This window comes from Diorhabda sublineata, chromosome 7 (genome assembly GCF_026230105.1).
Source record: "Diorhabda sublineata isolate icDioSubl1.1 chromosome 7, icDioSubl1.1, whole genome shotgun sequence".
NCBI lineage: Eukaryota > Metazoa > Arthropoda > Insecta > Coleoptera > Chrysomelidae > Diorhabda > Diorhabda sublineata.
In genome coordinates, this window is record NC_079480.1 from 17373373 (window position 1) to 17386739 (window position 13367).

Below are 13367 nucleotides of genomic sequence, written 5' to 3' on the forward strand. Positions count from 1 at the left end.
TTGAGAAATAAACAAAAACAGCATTTTATGTTTCAGGTTCAATAGACCGATGTTAGTACTCACGCTAGAAAACTCTGTTAGTACTTAAAGGTTAAATTGAATAACAAATCCAAGGAAAAACTATCTCAAGTTTGGAGAATCACCGTTGTTATGTATTGTCTTATGTTACTAATTTTTGACACTATTGAAATATCAAAGGCAAAATATGAATAGTGAATCCTACTTATTAATTATTAATCGAACAGGATATGGAAATATCATCGCTGTTAAATCAAACCAGAATATTGCAAAACGCGTATTTTCCATTAGAGCACTTGAAAGATTTCGCATGTGATATTTTCCATTTAACGTTCGTTTGATAGAACTCTATCTCACCTCATACATGCATACATACGGATATGCCAGTATGACTTTAGACTCACTGTTATATTTGCTTTTGTATTACAGTAGCATCTTCTTTTGGAACCTCTTTTAGAAGAAGAAAGATAATGTTGTCAATGATAAAACAATTAACGCAATATTTATTTTTCCTTTGCTGGTAACTTCAATGTTTCCCAAAGTTTCGTAGGAATCTGAATAAATTGACGCTATTATTCTGGCGCTAACTGACTCAAGGATACCCTTTTGAAATAAACTTGCATTAGAACGGGACTCACACTCCCACTTTATTCCTTTTGTTCGCCTTCTCCTAGGCATGTGATCCATAGGATGTTTGAAGTGAAAGTTGCCGTGGTTTGAAATTACAAAAAATCCTCGTGGTAATGCTGCATGCCACGTTTTTCTGGCCATGGGGCATTGGGAATGTGAGTCCACTTGGGATTGCTCTTTTAATTTTTTTTTCAATGGTTGACCGAGCCGAATCCCCCTCGTTTTGGGTTTGACCCTTTTTTGTTGTCCACAATAATTATCGCTATGGAGAAATAACGTCTATTGGACAGTCAGCTTCGTTGAGATCAGTCAATACGTGATATCAATATAACTTGTAATACGATGAATTATGATTCTTATCTAACCAATTTTTTCGTGCTTTCTTTAATTCCCTGCTTCAATCGCATTGGCTATTGATAGTGGATAGGTGAATTTTTAATTTGAAAAGGTTCAATAAGCTCATGATTAACTACGCCCTTCCAATTCCACCAAAAACCAAGCTCCACGCCTCAACATTGGCTTCTCCAACGGTCTTTTCGCATCATATTTTATATAAGATTTATCATCCGCAATCATTGGTTCCAGAAATCGTTGGATTTCAGAGGCAATTTATGAATGGAAACATAAATTTCTCGTACTTTATCTATGTAGTAGAGCGAAGTTCATGATATATACTATAAATATTATATAATGTTTGATGCACTTGTGGGTTAGATAATGTAAAAACACACTTTATTGAAAAATATTCCAACATCTTACTATTGTCATTGCGAAGGCTGCTGAAGCTTGAAGGGAAGTTTTCTTCTGTAAAAATAAGTAACAATTTATTTTGGTTTATTTCCATTGCACCTTTACACTTATTTCATTTTACTCAACAAGTTTTCCTGCTAGATATGGCATGTTTGTCCTGGCCCATATACCGTATACGCCTGACCTGGCACTGTGTGACTCATTTCCTCGTATGAGAACAGGCATGAAAAGAAACCGATTCCATAAAATTGAAGATATCAGAAAAAAGCAATGAAAAAGCTGTCAACCATTTATAAAGATTTATACAAAAATGTTTCTTCTGTTTCTTCTTTGGAGATGATATGATTATCATAACAGTAAATCAGAAGGATCTACAAGAAAATATAAACAACTGGAACCAAACATTGACAAAAGCGTAATGAAACTAAGCAAAACGAAAAAAATGTGATGGTAATGACAAATGTAGAAGAAAAAACTCATATTGGAGGTGTGGAGGAACTTAAAAAGCAGTTAGTAGCTTCCAATACCTAGGAATTAAGGTATTGTTATCCATTAAACAAACAAATTTCCAAAGAAACAAAGAGAAAAGTGTTCAAAGCAATTTACAAGCCAATCATTCTGGCAAACGGTTGTGAATCTTGTGTATTGACAGAGAGAGACAAGACTAAAATGTTCTATCAGAGATGAAATACCTCAGAAGATTAAAAGGAGTAAGTGGAAATGATAGACTCAGAAACTCGCTTATAAGTGAAGATTTAAACCCAAGCTAGAATACATACTTGCCCTTATATATATATATATATATATATATATATATATATATATATATATATATATATATATATATATATATATATATATATATATATAAGGGAAAACTTCTAGGTGTATTAGATGTAATGGACACGCTGCCTCGTGAGGACTATGATATTATTAATATTTAGGAACAATTACGATTATTTCCAGACTTCTCATTTATTAAAAAAGTTTTCATAGAATTCTCAGATATTACTCAAAGGAACTTATACATTCCCAATATTCATTTTTTTATTTTTATAGTACAAAGTGCACATATGTGAATTTTATTTTTCTATAGTCCATTTTAATATATTGCATATCTAAATATTTGTTCAGTTTAGCTCTCTATGCAAGATGTCTGAAATTTTATTATTATGCAACTATATAATAAAATGAAATAGGTCGAAAGCAATGAATTTCATGAGAAAAAATTATATTTCATTTGAGAAATAGTTTATTTGCATTTGTCTTGAATATGTAATAAAATATTTCATAGGAATGTTTATCTTGCTTACCATGAGTTATTATTATATAAATATAGCAATTTAATATACAGTTTTGATTATTATTTTAAATTTCAATCTAACGCTTGATGGTTTTTTGGTGACTTTATAAAACTAATCGTCAGTTCGCCAAAATGTGATTCTTTTTCAGACACAAACATATTCTTCGACTTTTATTGAAAAAATATAATCAGTAGTTTCTTGAAAATGTTTCTATGTCGAAAAATATAGATTGCATCGTAACTAAAGGCCCAAGTTGTAGCTACATGTTGAGAAACGAAAATAACACAATTACACCACTACTGTAATTTTACTACGAGATGTGTAAACAAAGAAAAGAAATCGAAATGTTACAACCCCAATATTCTCGATACAAAAACTCGAGAATAATATAAACAAACATATATATTTTTCTAACTATTGTTATATCATAAAATATCTATAGAGGGTGTCAATAATAATGTGGATTTCCAACGTCATCTTGTTTATTAAGTAATCATACATAAAAGATAGTATTAATATTTAAAATATTATATTCTATGATTCAACGCAACGTTCTCCAAGGTATTGGATGCAAAAATTGGCGCACTGCATTTTCAACTTGTCTTTTGGATTTAAATTTTTTTCCAAGCAAGAATTGCGCCATGAATCTAAATGAATGAAGAAGGATTAATAATATCACCAATACAAAATTAAGCAACTAAAAATTGGTCTATGCTGTATCGCTGAGGAGGAGAATCATTAGAAGATGATTGATGATTGATTGATGAGGTCCTGAAACAATGACTACTCTAGGAAACAGTTTAGTCGAAGAAATTGTTCTAAGTGACCGTCGCCTGAAAACCAATGAAAATTGAAGCAAAGACCAGCATTTCTAAAACAATTGCTCTGAGGATCCTACATTAGCATTTGAATATGACAAAATCAACGTCGATTAAAATGCTGTGAGATATTTTTACAGCTTTGATGCAACGACCAAAAAAGTGAAATGCTCATTTTGACACTAAAGCTACCTAATAGTGGCGTAGAATTTTCAGTTAGGTTTTCTAAAAAGTGTGTGGAAATAAAGGGAGAATATATTGAAAAATACTCAATTTTTTAAATTCTGATCTTTCTTCATATATTGGGCTAAGAACTCATAGACCACACTACGTATGTAGAATAGAATAGAGAAATGAAAAACATTTTTGTACTCATTTTCTCTTTAAAACACTATTTGATGTGATCACAATAATAAATCTCTCCGTATTATAACAATTATCAAATTATATTGACACGCTTGGAAACTCGAAATCAGTCAATTTGATCATTGAAATAGATGAAATTCAAAATTTATTTATTCGTCTACAGTCTAAAGAAAGTAATTCAATTGAAGTGAAAAATAGTGGATACTAATAGTCCATTCACTATGTTGTTCACTTACCTATAAAATTATTGGCGAACATCCTTAGATTACGATCTTGATTTCTATTTCTGATAATAGCTAATTTACTTCGATTCCTTTTACATTCGAAATGGGCATCTGTCCAAGTAGTTTCTTTCGTACTGAATAAATAACATCGATTTGCTAAACTTATCATATGGGATGGACAAATCCAACCATCGAATCTATGTTTACGTGAGTGAGGTTTCGTGCTATTTTTCCTGATCACTGAAAATAAGAATTATTTTAGAGTAATAGACTACGAGAGGTATTCAAATAGAAACCGGAATAAAAAAATTATTATTAAGTTACAGAGCTGAAATGTTTTACAGTTATTCTAAATAGTCTCCGTCGCAATCCCCACGCTTTTGACACCTCTCTACGAGCTATCGGATGCTTTTTTAGAAAAAATCTGTCTATTGTCTATTTCAGTGGACCACGGATTGGAGTAACGCGTCGTTTTGATTTGAAGACATGTTTACCATGTTCTTTAGGAGGTTAATATAATACTGCGCGTTTATAGTTCGTTGTTCAGTGAGAAAATCATTCGCGATCACTAGTCTCATGTCCCAAAATACGATATATAACACCTTTCCCGCTGATAGTATTACCTTCGCTTCAACTGTTCTACGAAATAGAGTGATGTACTTAAGTCTTGTTTGTGCTGGAAGTTCCTATCGCAGCATGTGAGTTTCTGCTCAAAATTCAAAAATATTGGCATCCATCTGTCTGAAATTTTACGGTAGCCGAGCCGTTCATGAATTATTTGCTAAATACTACCAACGCTGATTTCCAATGTTAATATTAAAAACAAACATAAACACTATTCATACACTACTAGCTGGAGACTCCACCGATAACTTTCAGTTTCCACCACACACACACTTCAAACATAAGAAAAAAATTGAAGGTATTTATAATAGTTCTAAATAACTATAATTATATTTGTGGATATACTTGCGAGTACTCCATTAGGCCTTATTTGGGTAAATAGACGAAGAAGACGAAGAAAACTCAAGTAGGTTAGATCTAAGCCTTCAATTTTTCACACATATAACTGCTATGTAATGAGCCTGCTGCATTTTTCTTTTTTTGTGTTATAGAAACAGCACTTGTGCCCCAGTCCTCAACTTCTCAAACTGTCGATAGAGTAACAGACCTTCCAATGGAACTCTCAAAATATAAAACCAGTAAAAACTATAAATTTGTTTTGTGTGACAGAGAGAAATGCTTTGTTGTCAAAAATTTATCACAATTTGTAGACAAAGCTTGTAAAAACTAAAACCAAAAATAACTAAATAAAGATACCCATAATACGTTTGAATATGATCGGACGTTAATAGAATTTGAGGAAGTAGAAAATTTCATGTATTTGGGTATCCTACTAAATAATAAATCCAAGGTCATCTAGAACGAATGGACAAAGACAAAGAAAAGGAGGTAAACAAAAAACGATAGTGTGAAAGAAGACCTTAAACACAAAAACGTCCAATGCTGAAGAGAAAAAGCAAATTACGTTAAGAAGTGGAGAGAAACTACAAGACCGTGGTCTGTATATAAACCTATATACATTTCTCTTTTTTTGTTTATTCACTTACGTAAAAAAATTAATAAAGTTCTGGAAGGTATAGATGAGAGATCGAAAAATGATGATCTCTTGTTCGAAATGGCATATAAAAAAACAAGAAAATGCAAAAAAAAACTGGTATAGTGCTAGTTTTATAATAATTATATATTTATCAGGGCACTGTCGCCTCAACGGACACCTGAAGAAGTTGGACAGATAATGCATCCTGCAGAGAACAAAACTCCTATCCACATTTTCTCAAAGTCTGAAACACTATGTAATAGAAATAGAAGACGAAGATATCTGGCTGCTAGAGCCATCCCATATATAAACCAACTTTCGTCCAGTTACTTCTCGAAGCAGTTCAATGGAGTTGTATCAACCAAAACGATAACGATTACGTGAAGACATTACTCAGCAGATCAAATAAAATAACTGGTTTTGTAATAGGTAATGAATGTTACTATAGATAGAATTAATGTCTAACAAAGATATATAAAGGAGGCTCATTTTGAATAGAATTAGAATTGGAAATATAGTAAGAAGAACTATACATTTTAATAAAATCTAATAAAGCAGTTCATAGGCAGATTGTAGATAAAATGGCTTCACTCAAACAATGCACATTGTTTTGTTAGCTACCTCACCACTGTGAATTTTGTCTAAGATCCCACCGATTGATCTTGCAGGTATCTGTTTTTTTGATGAAATTAATTTTTATAATAATTTCTTGTAAAAATTAGCCGCAATTAATTAATTTTAATGTCCTTAATATATTAATATGACTTGCAGCTATGTGTTTTTTCAGTCAATCTTACAGCATTTGAAAGAAAATGATGTCATAAATCAAAATAAAAATGGATGCCAGCTTTCAGTCGTCCACAGCATTGGGTTGCCAATTGTAGACAGGTATATTATTGTTAATTAACTGCATTGACCGGTTTTATATACATTGAACATGAAAATCCATGGTTGCCAGGTGCACAATGGCCGCAAACAGAGGTTGCCATGATTTTGGTGAAGGACTTTCGCTCCAGGTAAGTGGAAGAAGAACTACATTTGCTTTTATTATTAATTTTAACAATATCATTTTTTTTAAACAGTAGAAATCCATTTCGTTTACAAGTTTTTTGTCGGACATTAGGTTTATTCTAAGCGCAAATCATATAATTAAATACATCTTTTAATTTTCTTCTTCATCGTTTGTGTCACTATCAACATCATAAGAGCTATTGTCTATTTCTATACTTTCTTCTATATTTTGTTGCTGATCGTTATTTTTAGAAAGCACAAATATAAGCAATAAACAATCTTTAATAAACTGAAAACGAAGTGTTCACCTTTTGTAAACTACGAAATGCCTAAACTGCACATAAACTTTATAAGTGTTGCAGCTAACAAGCTTTGTCCTTATTCATCGTACGTAACAATTAGCGCATCTTCTCTCTTGCGCTTCCACTTACCTGGAGCGAAAGTCCTTCAGCAAAATCATGGCAACCTCTGTTTGCGGCCATTATGCACCTGGCAACCATGGATTTTCATGTTCAATGTATATAAAACCGGTCAATGCAGTTAATTAACAATAATATACCTGTCTACAATTGGCAACCCTAATGCTGCGGCCGACTGAGGGCTGTCAACCATTTTTATTTTGATTTGTGACATCAGTTTCTTTCAAATGCTGTAAGATTGACTGAAAAAACACATAGCTGCAAGTCATATTAGTATATTAATGACATTAAAATTAACTACAGGTAATTGCGGCTAATATTTACAAGGCAACCTATCCTTAATCTATTCCATACATCCTCAAGATTCCTTTAAAATTAATTTCATTAGAAAAACAGATAACTGCAAGATCAAGCGGTGGGATGTTAGAATATTATACCCAATAGAATTACTTTAAACTAAAATGAAGTGTACGGTGATTAGAAATAACGCTTCGCTTGAAATGGAACATTGAAGTACTACTTAATGAAGCCGAGAAACTTGTTACGAATGAAAATAGGAGTAATGAAAGATGTACAACAAAACCAGGCCCGTGCTGGGTACATCAAAAGGAGGGGGTGGTACAGGAGTGACGAGAGTGCCAGCCTAACAGTCAAGCATCGGGTGCTATTCGCTTCGCTCAGAAAGAGACAGATATTAGCCTTATTTCTTGCTCGTCATTTCCTGCTTTGAGTCCAATATAAGAAGTTCTCGAACGTTTTAGAACTGAAAACCCAAAGTCTGTGCTTTTAAGAGCCTTCGATACACGGTGAATATCAAGTCTGGATTTTCCTTCTGCCATAGGAAGAGTGTAGGATGTAAAGTAACTATAGATGATAACGTTTTACTATTTATTTATGTTCAAAACTTACAAAGACCTCCAAAAAACATTTAAAACATGTCTCCAATTAAAGGCTGTGAGTGCGTAAAATTAGTTTCTCTAATTTTACAACCAAACTCACAACTTTTCAATATACAACTAATTCTGAACATTTTGCAAATAAAACAACAACTAATTTCTAACTTAAATTAAGGAACCTGTTGGCATTCTTAAAATAATGATGAAAAATTTTAGAAAAACTCTTAAATAACACAATTATAAAACCAGACCACAACCATCAAAACTGGATTCAACTATTTTTTTAGACTATTAAAAGTCTTTTCTTTTCAGAACTTTAGATTTTTTTCTGTAACGAAACTTGAGTCATTATTAATATATGTGTCTGTCCGTGTGCATCAGGACGAATATTTCTGAATTGTCATCAGTCATTGTTACTCTCAATCTGGTCTTAATTAACTTCTACTTTGAAAAAACTTATTCGCAAGTAACCTATGTTAGTGGAAACGTTGTTAATATTTGTACACTTTGTACGGTTCCGAATTTGAATAGGGTACATTTTAGAATCCACTATCGCTTCAAATAGAAATTTGATACAAAAACTACGTTTCACTGTGCAAGATGAAATGTCTTCATCATACTTTCCTATGGTTTCTTTTCTCTATAAGCACAGACATAAATCGTCATCCATACTTTCTAATCCCTGAATGTTTTCAGAACTATCGCATATTTCAAGAATCTTGCTCATTTCATTTTCCTGATTATAATGGGTCAAACAATCATGAACGACATGATTTCTTTACTGAGTTTGAATTTGTCAACAGATGCACTGAATGTACTCACTTTGTCCAAGGCATTTTCTGGCAACTTTGCCTTCATTTGATCAAATCTTCTTGGATAGAAGCCAGTTAAGACCAAATACAGCAGGTTATGCTTGGCAAACGGTTTTCCAATGTTTGATTTATTGTGTCTACAATACAGTTATACGTATATCCTAAAAGAATCTTCAGAAAATAGGAAAATTTTTTATCAATACATTTTTTTCCGGTCATTTTCTTCACTTTCATTTTCAGCTAGATTTGTAATAATCAACAAATATTCCAGAACATCGAATTCTGAGACCGCCTCAATCTTCTCATTGAATTTAGAAACAAACGTCTTGGATGCTTCTAGTGCTTTATTGAAACTGTTTCGAATGTCTTTCAGTCTGATTATAGCAAAACACAGGTTATGTCTCTGAGACAGTTAATTTTCAGATTGAATTAAGAGGTAGAAGTGAATCCAAACGAATATACGAGTAGACATAAATCTCAGTGTCACCTCTAATGAAGGAAGTGATATCGTGTTTACACTGGTATCACTTTTTAGATTTGACAATCTTCATGTAGCAAATATAAAATTACTTCATAAGGGGTGACAAAAAAGTTTTTTCTAACAATTTATTTGGTTGATCGAAACATATTCTAAGAGTCAAAGATAATGCAATAGATATAAGTTAATACACAAAAAACGTAATTTCCTTTCGCTGACAGTGGGCGCCGAGAAGCAAGTTTTATTTTCCGAACAAAATTTTACAATGTGTGAACGTTATTCAGTTATGAGTTTCTAGGGGTCGTCTGCATCATAAATTTTTTATTAGCTACGCCAATTCCGTGAATTATTATAAATAAAATTTGAGAAATGTAGATAGAGGGAATTGAAAATTTTCCATTAGTTTGTATGAAGTCAATACTTTTAATATTCAATGTCAGTTAATAAATTACTTATATAACCTTATATATACATTACTTCAACGTGTACTATTTTGTTAAGAGCATACGGTATATTTCTCCAATATTTATTATAGAAACATTCCAAAAAGTATAACAAAAAACCCACAAGTTAATCGTTAGCAATATTTTCTATACAAGATTTATTTACTTAGATAATGTGCCAAGACTGCAATCCAGTTCACTTTTGATAGACTAACGACGTACTAACATACCAGGAAAATTACAACGCATTTTTTCCATTATTTTTATATATAATAATGTGTGTCGTATATGCTCGAAACAACAAGATCGGGATAGTGTACTAAACTAAACATGAATATTCCCGCCCAGGAGTTTTTTTCCACTGGAATTCATTTTCATGGGAGAAGGTTTATTGGTGGGAAAATTTAGTATAAAACAGGTAAGTCAAGTTATTAGATTTTAGTTTACCTTCAGTCTCTGAAGACGATAACTTGGTTATCGATACACTCGTCAGACAGTGTAATTATTATAAGTTTTGGTGTAGTGGTGGCGTAAACAGTGTGTTCAACATGAATATCGCCAACGGTTCCAGAAATTCGAGCTTAGTTTCTCAAGAGCTAACTGCTTTGTCGTACGCGTGCCGTATCTTCGGTCTTATTACAGAATTTCAGTTGTTCTAATATTAATATTCATCAACAACTTTTTAGAAATATATATTTTATGAAAATTACTAACATCTGTCTCTTCCAAAAATTTTCAAAAGTAGTATAAAAGTACTTAGTTTTTTTCAAGAAAATGCTATTCCACGAAAGAGCATGTCCATTAAGTAATTGTGCACATATTTCTTGTAGACTTAGGGTCTTATCATACTAGTGGATTACGAGCATCTTCAAAGCGAAGCGGGCTCGCAACGTACGTGCAGCGGCTTCGTTGTGGACGCATAGCAGCGTGGACGCCATTTTGAACTGTAATCATGGCATCATTAGAAGATTCGGATATTGATACAGAGTTATTTATAAGTGAAATTCAAAATCGTTTTATAATATGGCACCAAAAAAGCAGAGAATTTAGTGATCGTAATTTTAAAAAAATGCATGTAAAGAGGATAAAATTATTACAAAGTTAATGCAAATGATGGAGGAGAGGATGAATAAAGACAGAAAAAATACTGAAAGTGAACCCGAATACAACTTTGTGTTCTCTCTGGTTGAAGATTTGAAATCAATTCATCCAGACTATGAAATGGATGCCAAAATGGACATCATAAGAGTTTTGAAAAAATACAAGCATGTCTAACAGCTATGCTCCAAACTATCCAGGATTCCAGAGCCACCTTGGAATAATTCATTGCAGTTAATTAATTCCCTAGATCCTGTTTCTGACCACCTTCTATCCTTTTTGTTAATAAGTGTATCGTGCACTACAAAAACGCGACGAAAAAGATGCATTTCTGCCACGCGTCCGCGACGTCCTCGTGACGCAGCCGCAGCGTGTTCGCGACGCATTCGTTGTTTTGATTTGGAAACATGAAGGTTTGAAACTTCTGGGTAAAATTTTCTTTTTATGTTTAGAGATATTTTCTTAAAAGTCAAAGTAGAATATTTCCAGCATGATATTTATGGTTATGTATGTATTGTATGGTAAATGGAACACGATATTTTTATTTTTCGGTACAAACTCTCTTCTTCTCATTGATGCTTTAGCATTTTTAATGAACTTAGAAATAGAATTGGTTAAGCTTGTTGAAACCAATGCTAGGCTAAACCAAAGCCTACCTGAGGTATTACGGATGTTGCAATGATAGACCTTTAACTGAGTTATTAGGATGCAATGGCATCATATGCAAAAGCAATTTCCACTGGTATTTTCTTTTTATCGCCTCACGTGGCTTAGGTATAAAATATCATTTTTACAAAGTGATGTAACCTTGCGAATTAATACGGAGTCGGCTATGCTACGATACACGACATACGAAAAAACAGTGATAAAATTAAATCATTTTGCACAAACATTGATAATTTGAAAACCAAATGAAAAACATTGAAAACTGGACAGTTTCCTCAAGTATGCTTGGTTCCGCCAAGACTGAAGCAGACTGATCTAAGCAGAAGTTCTCAAAAAAAAGCCACATTCTTCTACGGTAAAATAATGGAGAAGTATGCTTGAACAATTCAGAAAGCATCTTAGAATTCGTCTGCTAAGTATGACAAGGGAAAAACTCTTGTGATACGGCAGCGGTAAGAGATAAGTTTAGAAAGATCACCAAAAAAATAGGCCTAGCTCCTGACCAATTTATACTGTAGATGAGAGCGTTTTATTTTGGCGGCGTTTGCCTAAAAAGATATTTTTCCATCGTGCAAGAACAAGTGCTGAATCTATTGGTGATTGTAAGGGTGAAGAGTCCCAGATCATTCAAAAATGTTAATTTAACTGTTTGATTATAGCAACCAAAGTAGGGGATGGATGACGCAAGCTGATTCTAAGGACTGGTTTTATGTAATATTTGTGCCATGAGTAACAAACTTTCTTAACAAAACGAAATTGCCACAGGCGGCCCTGTTAAGGCTTAAGAGAACTTAACTTCTCTTTTACAACCAATGGATTAGCATATCAAGCAGTAAGAAAGCAATACAATAAAGCTTTTCTGTAAAAAGTTTTGTCAAACAAACATAGTGTCCTGAATTTGTTTGTTCATGAATCAAATTATGGCCTGATATGACACTATCAAAGAAATACTAAGAAAAGAAAGATAGATAAAAATGACGCTCACTATGTAAAAGAGGAAGTTTCTCTTGCTAGTGAAGAACCCGAGGAAAATGTTAATTGTGAACTGATAGATCTAAGAGAAATAATCGCCGAAAAACTTGTTGATGAAAGCAAAAGCCGATGAGGAAGAAGAAAACGACCACTTTATGACAAACACAGAAATAATCGAAGAAGTGTTAAGTAAAGAAGAAGGTGATAATCGAGATGAAGCGTCTGCTATTCATTTAGTTAGACATGATGCTGCATTAGGTACCTTTGCTACTTCCATAATTTGGGCAGAAGAAAATGATGTTTCTGCAAATGATATTCTTGTTTCAAAGAGGCTTCAAGAGAATGTGTTTAAAGTATCATCTAAAGCAGCGTTGCTCAAACTTTTTTGATGGCGGAGCCCCTATATAGACTGATCAAATATGATGGAGCCCTGTATTGTATTTAGTTGAAGAAATGTAAAAATAAGTAGGAGTAAAATTAAAATAATAAAACCGAGTAAAAAAAGCATATTTTTATTTTTAGTGTGTATGTAACAAGACTAATGTGATGAATGATATTGTATTTTATTTTTACAAATTTCTTCAATATCTGGTTCGGCATCCAAGCGGTTGCGGTACTTGCTTTTGGTGAAAATATATGAAGAAAATCCCGTTTTGCAAAGGTATGTGCTTACAAATGGTAAAAGGACGGAAATACCTTTTTTGTCAACTGTCAACTCTGATACTCCTCTTTAAGGCTTCACCAAAACTCTGCTACTGGTTGATTCCCCAACTTTAGTTTTAGGGAAGAATCGGAAGTCAATTCTATGAGTTTTTCGTATTCTTGAAAGCACAAAGCTGGAGGCTTTTCATTTATAAGAAAA

General features: G+C 32.8%; 1 protein-coding gene across 2 annotated transcripts in view; it reads right to left on the reverse strand.

The window, feature by feature from the left end:
• Nucleotides 1-13367, reverse strand: part of LOC130446826 (uncharacterized) — a 122061-nt gene that overhangs the window by 15732 nt on the left and 92962 nt on the right. Inside the window, exons 5-6 of one of the 2 annotated variants that reach the window (XM_056783309.1) lie at nucleotides 4123-4350; nucleotides 1408-1452 (exon numbers count right to left, since the gene is read on the reverse strand). In XM_056783309.1, the coding sequence (XP_056639287.1) occupies nucleotides 1408-1452; nucleotides 4123-4350 (273 nt within the window). The remainder of the gene's footprint in view (nucleotides 1-1407; nucleotides 1453-4122; nucleotides 4351-13367) is intronic. The other variant, XM_056783312.1, reaches the window with a different exon arrangement.